The following is a 21,591-nucleotide window of genomic DNA, read 5'->3' as shown; positions in this document are numbered from 1 at the left end:
TCCGTGCACCAAGCAAGCTTCTCTGTTGTGCTTCTCCGAGGCCCAGGCTGCCGTTACACGGTGCCGTCAGGTCTCTCGGACCCAGGAGAGGTTAGGGATCTGGACACGTGGAAGCAGGCCAATCCCGGGGAGAGGACTTCCTCTCACTAGGTGTGGAAAGCAGAGTGCAAGGTGCGCACACACGGAGCTACATACTCTTGGGCGGGTTTTCCAGGACCTGTCTGCGCCCAGCAAGCGATCTTTCTAGACCTGAAATCCCTCCAGGCTGGGGGACCAGAGGGTGTCGGGGAAGGGTGAAAGTGACTGCTGTCTGCAGTTCTAGTGTTTCCCAAGCACCCGTGTGCCGAAGGCAGAGCACCCAGTCTCTGGGGCTATGAGGAGGTCGTACAACCCTCAGGATGTGGGGTCTGCCTGAAGGAAGTTAGGTTCAAGATGTTCCCTTGAAGGAGATTGTGGGAACGTGCCACCACCTGTCTCTTGCTTCCTTCAGGCCACCATGGGGTGAGCAGTTTCCTCTTGCACATGCTCCTGGCTATGAGGTACCATGCAGCCACAGCCCCCAAAGCAGAGGGGACATCTAAAGCTAGGAGAAACTTCTTTTCTTTTTCCTCAGATGTTTGGAACAGTATCGGAAAGCTGACTTGAATAATACTCGAGGGAATTATCTCCAATGGCGCTCACTCAGAGAGCTTCACCGTGAAAGCTGCTCTACCCTGCAAGATTTCCCTGCACCGCTCAGTAGCCCCGAGCCTTTCACAGGGAACCTAGCCTAGCTTAACCCAGTCCTGCCTGCCAAGCTGAGATTTCTGCAGACTGTGGAGGGGTGAGCTCAGATAGGATGCCAGTGTTGTCCGAGAGGAACAGCCAGAACACCATGGCTCAGGTTACTGCTGACAGGACATGCCTTCCCACACCGTGCTCCCAGCTACCAGATCCTGGATTTGAGCCCTACATGCTTTTCCCTTCTCTGCACAGTTCCATTCCTGGGTGATGGCAGTGATGGCTGAGGAGTCCCGGCCCTGGTAGGAGCAGACATACTGTCCAGGCAGCACGCCAGACTCCAAGCCCTCCATGTCCCCAGATGCAGGTGTCCGTGTTAGTCGAACCAAAGAGGGACAAGGCTGACCAACTGGAAATAGCTTTTTTTCTTTTGGACTAAAATGTGTAATTTTTGCGGCTGCCAAGTGATTGAACTCAGTTCAGGACTGGGATAAAAATGATTTCCCAGGTATTTTCTGTGGCGACTTCAGCTGCCTTTGTTTTGATGCCGCAAGATCGGTTTTCTCAATTGTTCTATTACTTCAAGGGGCCTGTTAACCCTGTCTGAGGGAAGAGAAGTCAGCGGATTAATAGAGTGCGCATGAAAGGCTAGGGAGGGGTGCCGTCACCAAGATGCAGGTCTGCCTGACCTCAGAGATGACCTGTCACGGGGGTAACTACACACGACTCCCACTATGTCTCTAGAGTTGAGAGTGACTTAGTGCCAATGTGGTGTGGACACTTGCCTGCTGGATGGAGACAGAAATTCATTTCCCATCTGTCAAGTGACATGAACAGAGCTGGTAATGATTTTCTGTCAGGCAAGGCTTGGCTAGATTTGAACCTGTGACCTAGAGATAAAGGGCAGCTGTCCATGCCTTGTTATGCCCAACTCAGATCTGTGCAGTGCCTGCCCATGCTTCCTCCTCATACACATCAATTTTGGTTAGACCCTAATTTAGCACTGGGCAAAGTGGCTCAAGTCTTAGGATAGGACATGGAAGGAGAGGAAGGCCTGCTTGACTCGCCTGGGGCCTAAGATGGATGTTTGAGCCGTCCCAGGACCTTTGCATGTTTATAGACAAGCCACAGCCATGGGGACCACGGGTCTGGAGGGGATTCTGGGTCGACTGCATCATGACTGGTGCTAATTGTGTGTGCATATGTGAGTTCGCGTGGAGGTCAGAGAACAGCCTCCTCGGGCTCAGTCCTTAGGAGATCCTGACCTCGGTTTTTTCAGAAGGGGTCTCTCATTGACCTGGGGCTTGGCGATTGGGAGTAGGGGGGCTTGTCATTGAGTCCCAGGGATCCTCCTGCCTCTGCTTCTCCAATGCTGGGATTCCTGCTTTCTATGTTGGTTCTGGGGCTCAGATTTAGGTCCTTATGCTGTGCGGCAAGCTCATTACCAGCTGAGCAACCTCAACCTGGATTTTTTTTATTAAGGGGGGGGGGCTCTGGGATCTTTTGCATATTGATCATTACAGTGACTCTCAGTCCCTGGGTGATGACTGCATGACATACCACCTTCCAAAGTTACTCTTTCATAATCTAACATCCTGGAATAGAAAAGGCCAACTGAACAGGCGTTCTGCTGTTAATCAGGGCCCCCAACACAGGGAGCTGTGTGGACTGACTGTACACACAGAGGGGACTCCACAGGAACAGGCAGAGAAGTTGTGTAGACTCGCGTTTGGAAGCACAAGGCCAGGCCAAGACCCAGTGAAATCTGTGTTCTGTCACTTACGAGCCATGGAGCTTGGTATTCAGTCTCACGGGCCTCTACCTTCTGTCTGTAAAACGGGAATCATCACACCAGGGTCAAAACTGTTCAAAAGAAAAATAGTATAACTCATTTGTAGTGTCTGTGCACTTGGCAGAAGGCCTAGCGTGCTGACAGACGTCAGCAGTGTTGCACAGACGGTCAGGTGTTCCTGAAGGAGAAGCAAACAGCTTCGGAACGGCATTTTAAGACTGACAGAGGGCCGCAGAGGCAGTGGAGATAGAGTGGGTTGCAGATGGAATCACTAAAAAACTATCTGGGCACGGAAAGCGGGCTGTGAAGGTGGCAGGGGGAAGAGAAGCAGGTGGCTGCTATGCCAACAGAGGAAGCTGGCTTGGGGAGGATGGAGTGTGGGAAGGAAAGAGGTCACTGAGTTTTCATTCGGGCATGTAGAATTAGAGATGTTTGGAGACCTCCATGTAGAGATGCCCATAATGCAACTGGAGATAGGAGACCAGAGCTCCAGATTTGGCTGTTCCCGCTCGGAGCAGGACGGTTGACTGACATTGGCGGAGATGTCCCCAAAGATGGGGTGGCAAGAAAAATCCATGACACAAACCCTGAAAATGGCAACATTAAAGGGGACTGTGAAGGGTGAAGACAAACTCGTCATAGCTGGACGAGTACGACACCTGGTGGAGCAGAAGGGACATTTCCGTTGACGCCCAAGGAGGGCAGTGGCCACAGTGACCGCTCAGTGGTGGCTCCAAAGGTGTTTGATGGGAGCTGGTAAGGACAGGTTCTTCTGTCACCAGTAGGAACAGACAAGGCCCAAGTAGCACAGATGGGCCTGGAAGACTGTGACTCCGTCCTTGTCTCTCTGGGCTCTGGGGATATAGGCATTTCACATTTAGTATCCAGTGTCTTCATTAGCAGATAAAACAAACTCATGCCCAAGCCACCTGCTGACTGCTATTCCATGGTCTCCTTAAGAAACTGCTTGTACAGACAGAAGAGAGACCGGGCTGGCTGCACAGACCTGATTTGTACTAGCCCAACCATTGTTGAGTAATCACCACAGATGCCTCCCACTGAGCTCTTAGCAAGTGCCGGACACTGTGACAAAGGCTGTGGGACTTCCTCACCCCAGCCCCCTGACAAACCTGCAATCCCTACAGTTCTCACTCTGGCTTTGTGAGCCACGGTGGGGACTCTGCTCGAACTTCAGAGTGTACAGGGACCTTTTAGAGGACACAGGACAGCTGCCGGGGTATCAGATCTTGTCAGAATGTGCCCCACATGAGACAATAATGATAGGCCTGGACATCGTGGTGGCAACAATACAGAAAAGGTTCTAGCCTCATTGGCAAGCCAGCACATGTGACCACACTGACAGCAACTCTCCAGGATCTTAGGGACACAGAGTCTGGAATGTCTAGTGAGCAGGGTCCATGTGGTTGGGGGTTTCAAGCTTGGAAGAACCACTAACACGGAAAGGATTGGTTTCTTCAGCATGCTAGCATCTTCTGCCAATGGTCTCTAAGGGCTGGAGTACATGGCATGCCTTTGACTCTCTTGGAACTTCTGCGTTCTGAGAATTTTAACCTTTTCACACATGAAGAGAACAAGATCCCTTAGCACCCGGCCGTGTTGTTTCTGCATAGCTGAAACAAAATACCGGACAAAAGCAACTGAAGAGAGGATTTACTGTGGCTCCCAGTTTGAGGGCTAGTCTGTCATGCTGGGGACGGCATCGTGCTGGGGACGGCATCGTGCTGGGGACGGCATCGTGCTGGGGACGTCAGAGGCTGCTCACATTGTGTTCACCATCAGGGAACAGGAGACTGGCTGGGGATGCTTGGCTTGCTTCCCCCTCTTCCTCAGCTCTGAACCCTATTTCATGGAACGGCACAGCCCAGTCAGGGTGATGCTCCCCAGAACTTGAGGGGACTCACTTGAGGACGCTCTTAAGTGTCTATTTAGAGACTCTGGGCCACCCTGCCACTTCTCCCTGATTTACTGAGTGCCGGCTTCTCTCCCTCCTTCTCCTTTTCTCCCTTCCTTCCCCCTCCATTCCCCTTTGTCTGTCTCTTTGTTGGAGCAGAACGGGAACCAAGTCCTCGTGCGCACGCACGCACGTCCCGTGGTTGGTCCACAGCTCCAGCTCTCCCATGCATTTCAGTCTGGGTCACGTTGTGAGCTCTTGTCCTCCCTCACCTCTCTTCGTCTTCCTCTCATTTCTGGGACTCCTCAGCTCTATTTCCCTAGCCAGACCAAACCCACCCCCACCCCCATTTTATTTTATAGTAGAATCCCTGTTACCTCAACTGGTCCTGGCTAGTTAGAGACCTCATCTTCCTTAACTTAAACAGGCTTTGCTTGACCAGTGTGCCATGGCTGAGGTGAGTTAGGCATTCCCTCAAGAAACAGCAGAAGCCCCTGCTTGTATTGCATGCGAATTCTAACCCCTCCAAAGTGTGGCTAAAGTAATATGAAAACTGACACACCTGCTCCACATGTCTGCTTCCTGGAGCTCCAACTGCCAAGGTTAGGCTAGTTTGGTTAAAATGCTCCCAACTGTTAGCTCTGTGGCCTTAGCCACTTAGACAGCGTCTCAATGTTCTCATCTGGAAAATGGGGATACGTTCACCTATCTCATAGCACTGCTGCGAGAGTTTACCAAGACAACGTGCACAGAGTCCCTGCCACCATTCCAGGCACCAGGAAGAGCCACACGAAGGTCAGCTGTAATGCTCCAGCCAAACCTGTGCTTTAATGGAGCAAACAGCGTCCCTACACACACATCCTGGGTTAGTGACATCATGGGATTTCTAAGAGTAGAGTTAAAAGTGTCACTACCCTTAATATTTACATCCCCTTAACCCAAATACATTGTTACAAGAAAATGTCTGTCTTTCCTTCTTCTCCACCCCGCACCCCTTTCTATTCAGTGAATGCAGGGCCTTGTAGCCTTGGCTGAGATTACAATGTAGCCAAGGACGACCCTGAACTCCAGTCCTCCTTGCCTTGTGTGTGTGTGTGTGTGTGTGTGTGTGTGTGTGTGTGTAGTGGACTCCAGGTGTGCACCACATGTGCAGCCTTGTTCTTTCTCAGGGCTCCATTAAACACTGCTTTGGATGGCTTGGTGGTCCTTTGTCCTATCAAGGCTCTGGAAACATTCTTGTCCATAGACTCTTCTGTAGGCCAGACTCGAGAAGTAAGAGAACTAGCTGGAAGGACACTAGATAACTCTCCATAAATTCTAGTTCACTTATGCTTCCACTAACAAGGCAGAGATGCCCCCTCCCCCCCATAACCCTGCTACTTTCTGAAAACTTTAAAATGTTAAGACTTTTGCCCATCTCCTAGGCTGGAAAATAGTAGCTCGTGGAAGTGTGCATCCCTGACTCTTCAAACTTTTATTACATCATTTTAGTGAGTGTACGCTGCGTGTGAGTGAACCAGGCACGTGTGGAGGGCAGAGGACAACCTGCAGGAGTCAGATCTTTCCTTCTATCATGTGGGTCATAGGAATCGAACTTAGGTCGTCAGATTGGCCTTGACCTGCTGAGCCATTGAGCTGGCTCAATATATTCTTTTAAAGATTTATTTTTATTATGTGTGCCTGCATGCCAGAAGAGGGCACCAGATCTCATTACAGATGGCTGTGAGCCACCATGCGGTTCCTGGGAATTGAGCTCAGGACCCCTGGAAGAGCAGTCAGTGCTCCCATCCTCTGTATCATCTCTCTAGCGCTGGCTCAATATTTTGAACTAAGTCTATCATCTTTTTTTTAAAATTTTGTGTACTATGGCCCGCCCATTGACAGTCTTCTTTCTTTCTTTCTTTCTTTCTTTCTTTCTTTCTTTCTTTTCTTTCTTTTTCTTTCTTCCTTTCTTTCTTTTTTTCTGGAGCATTTGGAAGAAATGCTAATACCTTCCTCTTGTGCCTTCTCAGGACACACTTGTCCTGCACATAGGGTCCTCACACTGATTCACTCCGTTGCTAGATCAGGAGTGGGGACTAGTGTGAGCAAGGGAAGATGGGAAGACTGCAGCTTCTGTGGGGTCACACCGCAGTCAAGGGCTGGTAACCCTGGTTACAAGGAGGCCCTGAAGCACATCCAAGCAGCCAGAGAACGCAATTGAGACAGCTAAGTATGGGTGGACTGGACCAGCGTGTGGCGATGGGAAGGGTGGTCACTGGGAATCCCAAGAGACAGTGGTGGGGGACAGGGCCACTGATGGCTGCCATTTAAGCTTGTGTATCCCCAAATATCCATCGTGTTCAGAATTCCATAAAAGAAAGCAGGGAGCCAAGTTCCCCTGTGTGTGAGGAGACCACACTGCAGGGACCTGCTTTACTAGCTGGCCACTTTGATCAGGCTCAGTCATTTGACGACATTCATGCTGGTACCAACCGGTCCTGAGATAGTAACCTGCACTGAGTGGTTCAACAGATAGGTCCTCTGGGGTATGTCAGGATTTTTACTTAGTTGAGAAAACGTCTCTACATTGTAGGAACTGTGAAAAATACAAAGCCTTAGGAGAACTTTTGTTTATTGTCTACAAATTGAGGATAAGGATGATGCTAATGTTTATCCAGTTTTCTAGCATACCAGAATTCAGTAAAAAAAGACCTTTCTTTTAAAATGTATATAAATACTCAATGAGTCAGATCAGCATGACTTATGTAGCTTTAATTGGTGAGGGTGTTTCCCCCAACTCTTGGCTCTGAGCAACACATGTGTGCGCTGTGCATGTGTGTGCCTGGAGGAGACAGAAATATCAACTGGCAGCTGGAGCAGCATTGGCTTCTGGGAAACTAGCACTCACTGGGAACCCAGGAAAGCCCCCTGGAAGAGGTGACATCTCCATTAGACTTCCAAAGGTAAGATGGAACCCAAGAACACAAACATCTGACATCCGCGAAGGCAATGTGCTCACCAAGGACGCCCGGGCTTGGGGAAAGCTTGCTGGAGCATCGCCCTTTTCATCAACAGAACGGCTGGGGAGGGGGAGCCCACACCCACAGCATCCCAGTCTTGTCACTCTGCTGCAAGTGTTTCCATTTTGTTCATTAACTCTGATGCATAGACAATGTATTAAAAATGTTTTTTTTCCCTTTGGCATGGTGGGGTGGAGCTGGTGTGGACATGGGTGTCTGGAAGGACTTTGACATGTCTGTCTACCTACATCTTGGGCTGCATTAAGCCAAAGTGAATCCAAGAAACCCTTGGAAAGCAGCAGGAGGGCATCGTGAAGCAGAGGGAGTCATGGGGAGCAGAGGGAGCCATTGGGGAGTGGAGGGAGCCATTGGAAAGCAGAGGGAGGATATCAGGAAGCAGAGGGAGCCATTGGGAAGTGGAGGGAGTCATGGGGAGCAGAGGGAGTCATCGGGAAGCAGTGGAGTGCATCGGAACCAGGTAAAAATGAGTCACAAATATTCCAGGGATTCCTCAAGTGATCATAGAATTGTTTAATCATAGAATTATTTATTTTCTACTTATTATAAATAACCCACTTCATTACTCAGCCATCTCCTTGAAAAAATTTGGTATTTAGCATAGACACTGAGTGTCAACCAGAGATGTGTCAGTTAAAAACAGAAAAGGGAAGGACTTTAAAAATCCATAAAATCTTAAAACCTGGAACACGTGTAGAGACTGCATTACCATTCTTTAAAATCTCAGCTGTTAAAAAATTCCAGGTGGAAAAATGAGTAAACATAAATATAATCTAATGTATTCTTTGTAAATACATTTGGACAGACAGTGACAGTGAATAGACTCAGGAAAACATTTAAGCTGCTAATTAAATCCTAATGAGCACAAATTAAAATCAATTTTGATTCTATTTTTTGTTCACCATGGAAAAAATATGTTATCCAATTTGTGTAAAAAGTGAAGTAGCCACAGACATGTTACTAAAGCCACAAAAACTCAGGATATAAATCAGATGACTGGAAAGCAAAACACATTTTTAAAGCAAAAGACAAAACGTTCTCCTAGCATTTTCAGCTGAACTTTATCCCACAGCCACGCCTACTGCAGGGTTAGAGAGGTAGAGAGGTTGAAGGGGACACACCAGTGTTCACATGACATGGGAGGGTTCTCACTACAGCTCTGGCAGACAGACAGGAAGCTGTAGGGACCAGACTTGAAAACCTTTCTGCTCCACGTAAGCGGAGTCACTGCCAGCTCCTCCCAGCAGTGTCCCCACAGCTGGTTCAGCATGGGTCTTTGCAAGGCCTGGCACAGGGGTGGAGCTCTGGCGTGAGTTAGGAGGCCCCGACACCGGCACACGGTGCTGACCATGCTAACCATGACGTAAACTAGCCCTGCCGACAGGCCCAGCACTGAATTCTAGGGGAATGATTGCTTCGTTGTGGGGCTAGAGCCACCACTACCGACAAGAAGGGCGGCTGCTTAGCAGACAGCAGGGCCTTGGTGAGAGCCATGATGCCCATTTTCTGCTGGGTCAATGAAGCACTAAGGAAACACAGGCAAGGCTCCCACCATCCGGTGCACTGCTTTGTTTTCACTTGGGTCCAGCTCCAGGTCTTCTGGCCACTGAAGGCAGAATCAGACCCTCCTCTGAAAGCTCATGCCCAGTTCCAGGACTAGTTCTGAGAACTCGGTTAATGGGGGGGTCTTGCGCCTTCTGTGCTGGGCCCTCTTTCCACCTGACTAGGCAGCGTGGACATGTAACATTTGCTCACGCCCATGACCTTATGTTTCCTTTGACACCTAAGGGCAATGATTTGATGTCTTAGGAGATGTTGCCAACACCTGTGGAGCAAGTGAAGGGCACTCTCATTCATGAATTGTCTCCGATGTCTTCAGTGCACGGGATGAAAGGGTGGTGCAGGCTGCGGCTCGCCAACAGGAGCAATCTGGAGGTGTGTAGTGGAAGTGCTTCGTCCTAGCTGTGGAATGTGAACACAACCCACTGTTCACTGCTGCGACTCTCCAACTGACTGATGTTCGTGTGTGAGGGTGCAGGTGTGGAAGTGAGACAAAGGGGCTGTGGAAGAGAGGGAAAGCGTGCTGATAGGATTGAGAACCTCGCCACACTCTGTGTTTACCTCAGGATTCACATCAGGCCTTTTTTTGAAGCGGCTCATAATAAATTTAAGCTATTTCTCCACACCCTTGTGATGGGACTCAAGAGCTTCCGGAGTGGGCGGGGACTAATTGAAGGGATGCGGAGAAAAGAGGATGCCAAGGAATGAGGCACCTTATGCTTCCCAGCTTGGCGTGATCTGACTGACCCCTGCTGAGTGGATAAGGAAGAAGCGTGTCACAGATGCAGGAACAAAGAACCACACAGTGAGACAAAGTGTGCAAAAGAGACTTGGGAATCTGTGCGTGACCTCATTTCAAATGCTACAGTAACTATTACAGAGAGGTACCCAAAAGGCAGCACAAAGAAAACCTGTTAGCTTTTTGTCCCTTACCACAACTTTTTTTTGCATTAAGAAAAAAAAAATTAATCCAAAATACTGTTCACCCTTGGCAGTCACCAGCAGAATATGTTTTGAAAACAATGATCGTATCAAAAACATTTTAAGGCACTTAAACAGGTATACCATATTTTTTTCTGTAAAAAAATAAAATAGGCATCAAAGCAACATTCACATGGACAAGGGTTCAGAACGGCCTGCGTGTACAGCCCTGTACATATATACACCGCGGTCTTCAGGACGGCGCCTCCTGGGTCAGACTGTCGGCCTTGTCAACTTCACTCCCTGCAAGACACAGAAACGGTTCAGACTTGGAGAGTCTCCATGAACAAGGGAAGTATCAGCTCACACCAGATAACAATGTATGCTACTGGAAGGAAGAGGCTGCTGATAGCAGTTGCATCTGGAATGTCCCAAGTAGGTCCATGTGTTCAAGGCTTGGTCCCCAGAGTGGTACTATACCATGACTGGAAGATGGCAGGACTTTAAAGAGAGGGGGCCTAGTGGGAGACATTCAGGTCAAAGGGGAATATAGGGCCTTGGATAGGACCTTGGCCCCCACCTCTGTTCCCAGCAATGAAGGGAAGGGGCTTTATTCTCTGCACTGCTCTCACAGACCCCAAATCAAGAGAAAAACTGATCGTGGACTGAGACTTCCAAAACAAGGGGCTAACATAAACGTCCTTCTTTGTAAGTCTTGGATATTTGTTATAGCAACAGAATGCGGACTGGCACACTTACTCAGATGTTCTGTATAACCAATTGTACACCTAGAAACAGACGTAGCTGCCAGCTTGCTGGCCAGCTGACTATCAGCTCCCGGAGCCTGGCTTGGCTATTTGTATCCTTCTGTGCTGCACTAGGAGGATAGTCTGGGTCTCATTAGCATTATCTGCAGAACAAATGTAGTCATGGTTCCCTGAGGAAAGATTCTTAGTATTCATTTTACTAGGTAAATATTCAAGGCTTTTAGATTATTCTAAGTTAGCCATTGCTAACAGGAAAATGAACAGCATGGTCCAATTAAGTGGCAAAGTTTAGTCATTTGGAAGAAAACTCATGCAGTTAATTTTGTGTTTACTGTGACTGAAATATTATTGCAAAGAGCCTTCTTCTTCTTCTTCTTCTTCTTCTTCTTCTTCTTCTTCTTCTTCTTCTTCTTCTTCTTCTTCTTTTTCTTCTTCTTCTTCTTCTTTCTTCTCCTTCTTTTCCTTCTTCTGTTCCTCCTTCTTTTTTTAAAGTACCGAGTATTGAATCTAGGGCCTCATGTATATTAGGTAAATGCTCACTCACTAAGCTACACCCTAGTCCTTTATTTTGAGATCAGTCTCACTGAAGGACTTAGGCCTTATCACTGAATACCAAGATTCTTACTTCTGATTTATAACTTCCACCCTGTTTTTAACACTGTCTCTGGGGAAGTTAAGTGGTGGGAAATGTGGCCAGGCTAATCTTGAACTTATTTTATAGCCCAGAATGGGCTTGGATTTGCTAACCTCTGCCTCAGTCCCAAGTAGTAGGTAGGATCACAGTCCTGTTCAAAAAGACCCAGCTAATATTCTTAATTCTTTGTCGATATTTATATATTTATACTCTGAGGGGGGCAACTTATCTGTACACTGATAAATGGAGGAGAAAACCTCCAGAGAAGGTGAGAAGATGACACTGAGCAGGAGTTAGAGTGCAGCTCCGTGAGTGAGCCAATCCACTTTCCCAAGACTTACAAAATAGGAAGAGCTTTTAAGCTCCTTGTTTTGGAAGTGCCCTAACATTGCTGAATTAGTGATGATATTTGATGGGCTAAACTTCTCGTGTAGGACCTCAGGGGCTCCCTGTGACTCTTGTAAGACTTCTATCTCTGTCATGTGTCACATATATATATATATGGCCAAATAGAGTTCTCCACTCTAAATCTAGCACCGAGTTACCCACAGGTCTTGGGTTAACTGTTGAACTCTCTCATCCCATTTCTAACTTGTAAAATGGCAATAGCAATGAGCATGGCTGTAGCTAAGCTGTGAGCTCAGGGAGGAGGCCTCAGCACCCACTGTCTGACCAAGGTAGAGAGCAGGACCTGCCTTGCACACACATCCAGTGACCACCCTGTCCTTCAGGACGCTAGGGACACGGCACTGGGTGCTTTGCTACTGGATGCCTCTTCTCACATATCTCTGTTAGCAGTCACTGCTACAATGGCTTCTGGAAGGGCCAAGCCACTAGAGAGAGAGCATCCATTGTGACACCATTGTACACCACCTAAATTTCTTTGAGCAATTGGCTTAATTATTTTTTTTTTTTACTGTGAATAGGTTTTATTTTAAGAAATGAATAACAGTCGATACAAAACGTTTGCTCCAAGAAGTATTTCACACTTCTGAGGGAAAGGTAATCAATACTGAACATTTTCCTCGTTCGGTGTTTCTAATGTTTATAGGGGTTTTGGGTAAGTTTCATAGTCACTGAGCAGTTTTGAAAGGTAGACTTCATGACCCCTTTGACTTCATGCTTTTAAATGACACGACAAATTATTCAAATTATGTTTTCCAAAAGAGAGGGTTCTGTGCCAGTCGTCTCTGAAAGTTTTTATACCATTTCAGAACCACATTTGCTGGGATGAACATCTCAGATGGATTGGGTGTCATCTGGGCCTGAGAGAGAGCAAATGATGAAGCAAAATTGTAGAAGTTGTCCAACATCTTCTGTGTGAACTGCGTGCAGGAGTCAACTGAGGACACAGCAGCGCTGCCCACAGGAGTCTGCTGAGCCAGACTGTCCAACAGCTCCACTGAAATGCCAATCTGAGCCACAGATGGGGTCCGCACAATATTCATGGCTCCAAATGGGTGCTGGCTTCCTTCGCCAGATTTAAGGCCTGATATTTTGAAGATGGCACTTGGCTTCCCGTTCGTGACAAATCCCAGGAGCTGCCATACTGGCACCCCATTGGAGTCAGGATAGGAAAAGTAGACAGATCCTCCCATCCCTTCAGGAAATGGGATTGTTCCCAGCATAAAAACCACAACATGGTTGATATTTTCATAATCAGGCAAGTCAAAAACAAATTTATCCTCTGCCACTTGCTGTGCAGCTGTTTGCACCAGCCTCCCCGCCACCAGGCAGCCAAACATGGCAGCGCCCGCGACGCCTCTGCTCGGCCAGCGGGCACCTCAGGCCGGAGACCAGGAATTCCGCAGCCACTGTCCCAACTGAACTCAAGAACCTTCCGGAATTTGCAGGAGGGCACGTGCCCCTCCACTTCATAGCAACACAGGAACGCATTCTGGCCCGGTGACCTCTGACCCTCCCACCCTAACCTGCACCTGGCTTAATTATTTTAATTAATACTTTTGGAAATTGAATCTAAAGAACCTACCTTATATATAGTATTATGTACTATATGTGGTGAAATTAATATTGTGTGGGCTCTTTTGACAGTCAACTTTTACACTTTCATTCCCAAACACAGTTTACCATATGGGAAATGCATTGTGGCTAAGCCCAATTCGGGCCATATTCAGAAAAGCACAGAGGAAAGCCACCCAGGTCCACAGTGACGTGCACAAGGAGGGGGGGTCCATATTTTAGAAGTCCTGTCAATATTCTCTTGTCTAGGAGTGTGTTAGAGTATTTGAAAATTGCATCGCAAGTATTATTCTCTTTCATGACTCTATAATACTCATTCTTCTTGATCAAACTGAATGGACCAATGCTTACTGTAATTACACTCATGTGTGTGTGTCTGAGTTTGTGTGTATGCGCATGTGTCCTTGTGTCTTTGTCAATTGCTCGTTATCTTATTTTTTGAGACAAGGTCTCTCATTTGTGTACATGGCTAGACTGGCTTGACAGTGAGTCCCCAGGATCTTTCTGTCTCTGTCTCCAGGGCTGGAGTTAGAGGTATGCACTCACATGCCTGGCTTTTTCTGTACATGCTGGGGTTCTGACTCAGGTCCTAATGTTTGAACAGGAAGTAATTTAGCCATTTGGTCATCTCCCCAAATTCCTGTTATAACATTTCATTAATAAAATACATACATTTGAACAATGATATACCAGAAAAACGTAAGTATATGAATCATTTGAATCCAGAGAGAGAATTTCAGTCTAATCTGGATTCAAATCCGATCTTCCTAGAGCCTCACCTTCTGCCTCGACACCATCCACGACTTTATTGTTGGCACTAGCACACTTCCCAGCAGGATCTGAGCTGGGTGGTAGATGAGCAAGGGCACAGATATTAATGAGAGGTGCTCGTGGCCTGCAAACACTATCTTCAGCATTGGAATTCCTGTTCAACCAAGAAGACAGAAAACGTAGAGGCAAATTCAGGCTGGTGTCAAATTAAAGGCATGCTCTATGAAACTCAGAACTCAGATGGTTATGACTCTATTTCTCTACATGTATGCACAGACCCGAAACGGGAAGATCTCAAAGCTGACAGGTCTATCTTCCTTTCACGACACAATTTGTTCTATTTGGGACAGAGAAGACTGTTTGGGGTGCCAGTACCTCTCCTTCAAGATTGGCAACTCCGCCATCAGGAGGAGGAAGACTGAAGAATGGAGGGGTTACTCAGACAGCTGGGAAGACTGAGGAGAGCTGACTGTGGATCTCCTCCAGCTCAGTGGTGTTTAAGTGTGTTGTTGTTAGGGATCCCCAAAGATGCAGGAAGATAATGGACGGTAGAGACAGCTGTCAGGCTCATGGGAAGATACTCTAGCTGGGTGCAGTCCTGAGATTCAACCCAGGACCTCACTTCTAAGCAAGCGTCCACCCACAAACCTTGAATGTCATTCTCAAGGCCAAGGATCCCAATGTGATTGATTGTAACAGGTAAACTTCAGAACTAGCGCTTCAGTGAAGGCCATGCTGGACTGCAAACGGATGACCACTGCACTGTGAACCCACCATTCTAGTCTAGAAGAGTGGGCTGGGCCTGTTTCTAGGTAACTACCACCTGTGGCTTCTTTAGCTAGCGAAATCCAGAGAGTACAGCTTCCATGTTACCACCATTGCTTTATTACAGTTGCTGTGTACACACGTCAGTTCTTACAACCAAGTGCTCTAAGAGCGCAGCTTTCTCCTTGTTTTTAGGAAACGGTCTCTGAAAAGGGTCCGAGCTCCTAAAGCCCAATGATGGTGCATAAATTACTTTTTATTGTAGCACAAATGGAAGGTTCAGATTTCCCAATTATTTTTAACCTTCCGATACATTTCGAGCTTTTATGCAAAAATGCTCAAGACTGCTCTCTTCGCTCTCTTCTTCACAGCCGCACACAGCACTGCTGGGAAGTGAAAACACTCAGGCCCCCCCTCCCCAACAGGAGCCTCTCTCAGGCTTCCACAGTCACATTTAGATAGATACCTTCTGTCTTCTAGTTCTACGGTCTCTAGAAAACTCAGATCAAATGACAACAATAAGACAAGGAACAAAGAAAACAAATAGCTCTGTACAAAAAAGTGCAAGTGTAAGAATCCATGTTTTGTAAACACTACCATTACGCGCAGCCTTGGAAAGTTCACTGTGGACGGAGAGCTCTGCAGCGCCACTCCCCACTGCAGACATGCTCTCCCTTCCGTGGTCCACACGGATGCTGCCCAGACTGGAGGATAAGGACGAGCTCTGATGCCCCCGAGGGACTTAGAAGGAGGCAGCAGGGGATGAGAACCAGAAAGGAGAGAGTCTGAGGGGAACAAACGATAGAACTATGGAGATCTTTGTCCTGAAAAGTGAGGTAGGTACAGGCTTTCTGACTATCACAGCTCAGCTAACTCATCCAAGGTGCCTTGCTGTGGCCATGAATCCAGGCTCTGTGCTCTGTTCCAGCAAGCTGAAGTGGGCTCTACTACTGAGAACTCAAGAACAATGGCAATGGGTTTTTGATCCTACTGCACGTACTGGCTTTGTGGGAGCCTAGGCAGTTTGGATGCTCACCTTACTAGACCTGGATGGAGGTGGGTGGTCCTTGGACTTCCCACAGGGCAGGGAACCCTGATTGATCTTTGGGCTGTCGAGGGAGGGGGACTTGATTGGGGGAGGGGGGAGGGAAATGGGAGGCGGTGGCGGGGAAGAGACAGAAATCTTTAATTAATAAATAAATAAAATTAAAAAAAAAAGAGAAGAGAAGCCAGGTACCAGGTGCTGCTGCAGTTATCAAGCCAACAGAACCACCTGCAAAATATCCAAGCTCATCACATGATGTAGAGGTCCCTTGACTAGGATGACACCGACAGACAAAGTGGAAATGAAGGCAGGCACCAGGTGCACTCCGAGGTCACTGCCTTAGGTAGCATCACTCAGGACACTGCAACTCATGGGGCACAGAAGAGGGTCTGATGTGCACTTGCTGTCTGTGCAGGCAGGCCAGCTTCTGCAACACAATTCTTGGACTGCAACTCCTCCAGGGCAGCAGACCTTGAACTCCCTTGATCCCCACACCACGATGGTGCTGAGATTTCACGTGGATGAAAAGCAAAGCTACTGTTAGGGCCACCCCAACAAGGCCAAGGCTTGACCTTCTAGAAGTTTCTAGTGTGCTGGTGGTCTTGCCAGTCTTTGAACTGGAGGCCTGAAGCTCTCTTGTGCTGAAGCTTCCCTCAGATCATTCCTCTCATCTTCAAACACCTTCTGTTCCTACGGACTCCATACCGTGGCTGGCTGCACCCTCAGTGGTCCTGCCAGTTTGGATGTGAAGATGGAGGGGCCGGGAGGTTCTCTGCTCCACTGCTCAGCTTCAGCCAGCCCTGACACCTTCACGGGGCATTTACACTCTTGTCCTCTTCTCTCACAGGGTTAGCAGCTCCTGGAACCCTCATTCATTCATTTCACTAGCATGCGTGTGTGCTGGCTAAGCACCAGAGTCCTGTGCTAGAGCTTAGGTAAGGCCCAGCTGCAAAAGGCCTGGGATGTGGTAGAACCTTTAAGAAATGGAGGCCAGCAGGAGGAACTCACTTGGGTTGCCCTTGAAGGGTCATTAGGTCCCCAGCCTCCTCTTTTCTCTGCTCTTGTTTCCTGGCTACCATGAGGTGGAGGAGTAGAATACCTCACCATGTACTCAAACTTGATGACCTGCCGGAGCCCTAAGGAAACAGGGCTAAGTGACCATAGACCTTGGGAATCATGGGCCCAAATAACCCTTTCCAATTCCAGCAGCTGATACACTCAGACACCATGGCAGAACGTCAGCCACCCAGGGAGAGTGGAAAGCAGTGAGCAGCCCCAATGCAGTCTGATTACGTGGGGTCATGGAGGAACCTCTGCTCTCACCTCTCTAGATCACACCACTGCTCTCACCCCTCCTCTAGATCACACCACTGCTCTCACCCCTCTAGATCACACCACTGCTCTCACCCCTCCTCTCTAGATCACACCACTGCTCTCACCCCTCCTCTCTAGATCACACCACTGCTCTCACCCCTCCCCTCTAGATCACACCACTGCTCTCACCCCTCCCCTCTAGATCACACCACTGCTCACCCCTCCCCTCTAGATCACACCACTGCTCTCACCCCTCCTCTCTAGATCACACCACTGCTCTCACCCCTCCCCTCTAGATCACACCACTGCTCTCACCCCTCCTCTAGATCACACCACTGCTCTCACCCCTCCCCTCTAGATCACACCACTGCTCTCACCCCTCCTCTCTAGATCACACCACTGCTCTCACCCCTCCTCTCTAGATCACACCACTGCTCTCACCCCTCCTCTCTAGATCACACCACTGCTCTCACCCCTCCTCTAGATCACACCACTGCTCTCACCTCTCTAGATCACACCACTGCTCTCACCCCTCCTCTAGATCACACCACTGCTCTCACCCCTCCTCTCTAGATCACACCACTGCTCTCACCCCTCCTCTAGATCACACCACTGCTCTCACCCCTCCTCTCTAGATCACACCACTGCTCTCACCCCTCCTCTAGATCACACCACTGCTCTCACCCCTCCTCTAGATCACACCACTGCTCTCACCCCTCCTCTCTAGATCACACCACTGCTCTCACCCCTCCTCTAGATCACACCACTGCTCTCACCCCTCCTCTAGATCACACCACTGCTCTCACCCCTCCCCTCTAGATCACACCACTGTTCCCCCTCCTCTCTAGATCACACCACTGCTCTCACCCCTCCCCTCTAGATCACACCACTGTTCCCCCTCCTCTAGATCACACCACTGTTCCCCCTCCTCTCTAGATCACACCACTGCTCTCACCCCTCCTCTAGATCACACCACTGCTCTCACCCCTCCTCTCTAGATCACACCACTGCTCTCACCCCTCCTCTCTAGATCACACCACTGCTCCCCCTCCTCTAGATCACACCACTGCTCTCACCCCTCCTCTAGATCACACCACTGCTCTCACCTCTCTAGATCACACTACCACCCCACCCCTCCCTTCTAGATCACACCATTGCTCTCCTCCCCTCTAGATCTCACCACTCCTTTGCTCTTTGACCCTTTACCTAGCCTCAGTGGGTGCCTCAGGGCCCTTCTCCATTTACCGTGGCCCCTAAGCCTTTGCCCAGCTTCCTTGGTCAGATATTCATCAGTTCTTGGCACCCACTTACCCTCTAACCTTCTGCTCTTATGCTCTAGAGCCCTCCTCCTCCACATGACCACACCCACCCTGAATTCCTGTGTGCTTCTGCTTCCTTCATGAGGTGCAGGGTCACAGCTATTCATTACTCATCTTTGAGGGCACAGTGGGTGCTCACAAAAGCACCGTGCAATGAATGGGGTTGTACTTTTTCCAAATTCTAAAATAAAGCACTAAACAGATTATCATCTCATTTTTACTATATTTGTTAATTAAAAAAAACAACTAGCAAGAACTTAAAACCCCAAACAGACTTACTTGAGTTTTTCTTTTAAAGTAAAATTTAAATATGAGATCCTTTTCATCTTGCTATCAACTGTGCTAATATAAATGAAGCAAATTAATTTTAATGCTCCCAAGTACTGATTCTGTGTCACCATGGTTGACAGGATTCAACCAGATTTTATGGGATGGCATCTGACTTCATGGAAGTGAACACTGTGCACACATCCAGTTTTACAGGGACTTTAAGCTGTCATGCTGAAAAATGTTTATAAAACATTCATCAAAAATGCCTCCTTAATACAATGCATTGTCTGAAGATGTTAGACGGCGCATGTTGTAAATGGATTCCTTTTCTGACTAACGTCATTTCCACGGGAAGCATTTCCCACTGCTCCACACGCAGTGTGTGGGTGGATAAAGAGCACTTTCTCTGCGCATTACTGCCTGATCTGAACACTTGGGAGATCGCTAATGTGCGGTGTGCCATATTTCCATGTCACACAAGACACATTCGTCTAAAATTACCCAACAGAGTTTGACACGGCAGCATTTTCCATAAGCAGAGCTTTCAACTGACATCTGCCACATAGGAACTTTGTACACGCTTTCTTCGTCTTCATCCTCTACCCAGAAAGGAAAGGATAAAATGGCACGGAAAAGAACAAGTCCCCCTCTAACTTAAATATGTTTATTTTATGTTCTTTGAATTAGAAAATTCCCTTTGTATCAGGCTCAAGTCGCAGCATTTGTGCTTTGTGTTAGATGAACATTTCTTGACTTATCCTTGAGAAATGGGCATTTTCCCCCAAGATTAAACACAGACCTTTCTTTACCCACCAGGGCAGACTGTCCCCCTACTTCACAACACTCTTCAGGGCTCACCTGCGGCACTTGTGGCTGGACCCTATTTTCACCATCACACTTCCCTCCCCTCCCCACCCTTCCTACCCCTCCCCTCCCCACCCTTCCCTTTGAAATGGTTTCCCCTTCTCTTTCCTCCCTCCCCTTCCCTCTCACCTCTCCCTTCCATCCCCTCCCCTCTCTCCCCTTCCCTTTGAAATGGTTTTGCAGTCAGCTTTGTTCTACCTGCCAAGGCTAAAGGAGAGAAACAGGCCAACTTTGTTGTCTTCCACGCTGGCTTCTGGCAGCTCTTTCCTGACCATATCAGTCTCCTACCATCCCATGTGAGTCCCATGCAGTCCCTACTCGCACTGGCTTACCCACACTCCACAGTTCAAGGCCTGAGGACAAATATGGAAAAGTCGCAGAATTCTATAGGTCCCTGCCTCTTTCCTCAGTTTTCACACTCATCGCCTCAGCTCAGCTCCTCGTCAAGTCCAGTGGAGACCAGTCAGGCCTCCCTGTCTTCACCCCTTCTCTCATCAATCCTCCAGACTACACCAGATTAATCTTCTCAAAACTCACATTAATTAAAGCCAGTGCCCTGATCCCGAGCCACAGTGCATGTCGAGGCCCATTCATCAAATCGTCTACCCACTCAACTTTAGTAAAAGATAATTACAGCTACCATCATATGGAAAGTGCCACTGCCTGCTAAGTGCTCAGACGGCATGATCTCACTGTCAGTCCTCACGACAGCCCCTGGAAGTAGGTGGCCACGTTCCCATTGATGGGGGCTCATGCAGTTAAGTAACTTGCCAAACCCCCATCCAAAGCCACAGCGAAACCCCATCCATAGCCACAGCAGACCCCCCATCCGTAGTCACAGCAGACCCCCATCTGTAGTCACAGCAGACCCCCCCATCTGTAGTCACAGCAGACCCCCATCTGTAGTCACAGCAGACCCCCCATCTGTAGTCACAGCAGACCCCCCATCTGTAGTCACAGCAGACCCCCATCTGTAGTCACAGCAGACCCCCATCTGTAGTCACAGCAGACCCCCCATCTGTAGTCACAGCAGACCCCCCATCTGTAGTCACAGCAGACCCCCATCTGTAGTCACAGCAGAACTGGACCTGCTGTATCTTTAAAACAGTCCCTGGAGCTCTGTGAGCGCCACTAAAGCAGACTTCAGGGGTTATTTATTGTCACCGGCTCAAGTCCAGAACTGTAAGCTCAACTTGGATGTTGACTTTCTCTTTCTCTATCAAGGCCCATGGGTTCATCAACACTTAGTTTACTGCCCTCACCTTAAAGGTGGCTTTCCTGACTTGTCCACTGAAGGAGGAGGACATGCTTTCTCCTCACATCACATGCTCTAGTAAGGATTAGGCCAATTATTTTCTTTCTCTAACTCTTACTGAGTTAGAGAACTTAGCTCTAACTTAACTGAGTTAAGTATGGGGTAGGTACATGGCTCCAAAATTATTATTTCAGAAAATGTGCTACTATTTCCTATAGAGAGATAGTGAGGTAATATACAACAGCTCACATCTATCTCCTATGTCCCAGACACTGTTATGGAGGGAGGCCATGACATATCGCTAAGCCCTGCCCTCACAGAGCCACAGTGCCTCCCCAGTTAGCAGGTGGCCAGGGCACAGAGCAGCACACACAGATGACTGGGAAAACGTGGGTTCCATGATAAGAGGGATATAAAAGTATATGGAAAATAAATGCGGGCTAATTCAGCCTCCAGTGTTCGCCGAGTTGCCCTCCGGTTACTATCCCACGTCTCTGTTTTCTTTCTTATCTCTGTTCCTCCTACCTCACATTTCTAACCCTCACGCCCCTACCCAGGGATGCACGAACCCGGAACCCACCGTGGCTAGGACCACAGCAAGTCACCCCAAAAGGTGACTCCCAACACCTCACTGGGTCTGAGTGTTGCTCTCCACTCTACATCTCTGCCTGTGCAACTGGAG

General features: G+C 48.4%; 1 protein-coding gene and 1 pseudogene across 3 annotated transcripts in view; both read right to left on the bottom strand.

The window, feature by feature from the left end:
* Positions 1-7,944: 7,944 nt before the first annotated feature.
* Slc10a7 (solute carrier family 10 member 7) overlaps positions 7,945-21,591 on the bottom strand; it is a 231,037-nt gene continuing 217,390 nt past the window's right edge. For 2 of the 3 annotated variants that reach the window (XM_075976517.1, XM_075976518.1), the window contains exons 11-12: positions 14,086-14,231; positions 7,945-10,228 (exon numbers count right to left, since the gene is read on the bottom strand). In XM_075976517.1, the coding sequence (XP_075832632.1) occupies positions 10,199-10,228; positions 14,086-14,231 (176 nt within the window). In that variant the 3' untranslated portion in view covers positions 7,945-10,198. The remainder of the gene's footprint in view (positions 10,229-14,085; positions 14,232-21,591) is intronic. The other variant, XM_075976520.1, reaches the window with a different exon arrangement.
* Positions 12,223-13,388, bottom strand: LOC142852101 (protein Hikeshi pseudogene; annotated as a pseudogene).

Source organism: Microtus pennsylvanicus, chromosome 6 (genome assembly GCF_037038515.1).
Source record: "Microtus pennsylvanicus isolate mMicPen1 chromosome 6, mMicPen1.hap1, whole genome shotgun sequence".
In the NCBI taxonomy this organism is placed as follows: Eukaryota; Metazoa; Chordata; class Mammalia; order Rodentia; family Cricetidae; genus Microtus; species Microtus pennsylvanicus.
The sequence above is the reverse complement of the archived record's forward strand: the minus strand, read 5'-3'. Positions and strand labels throughout refer to the sequence as shown.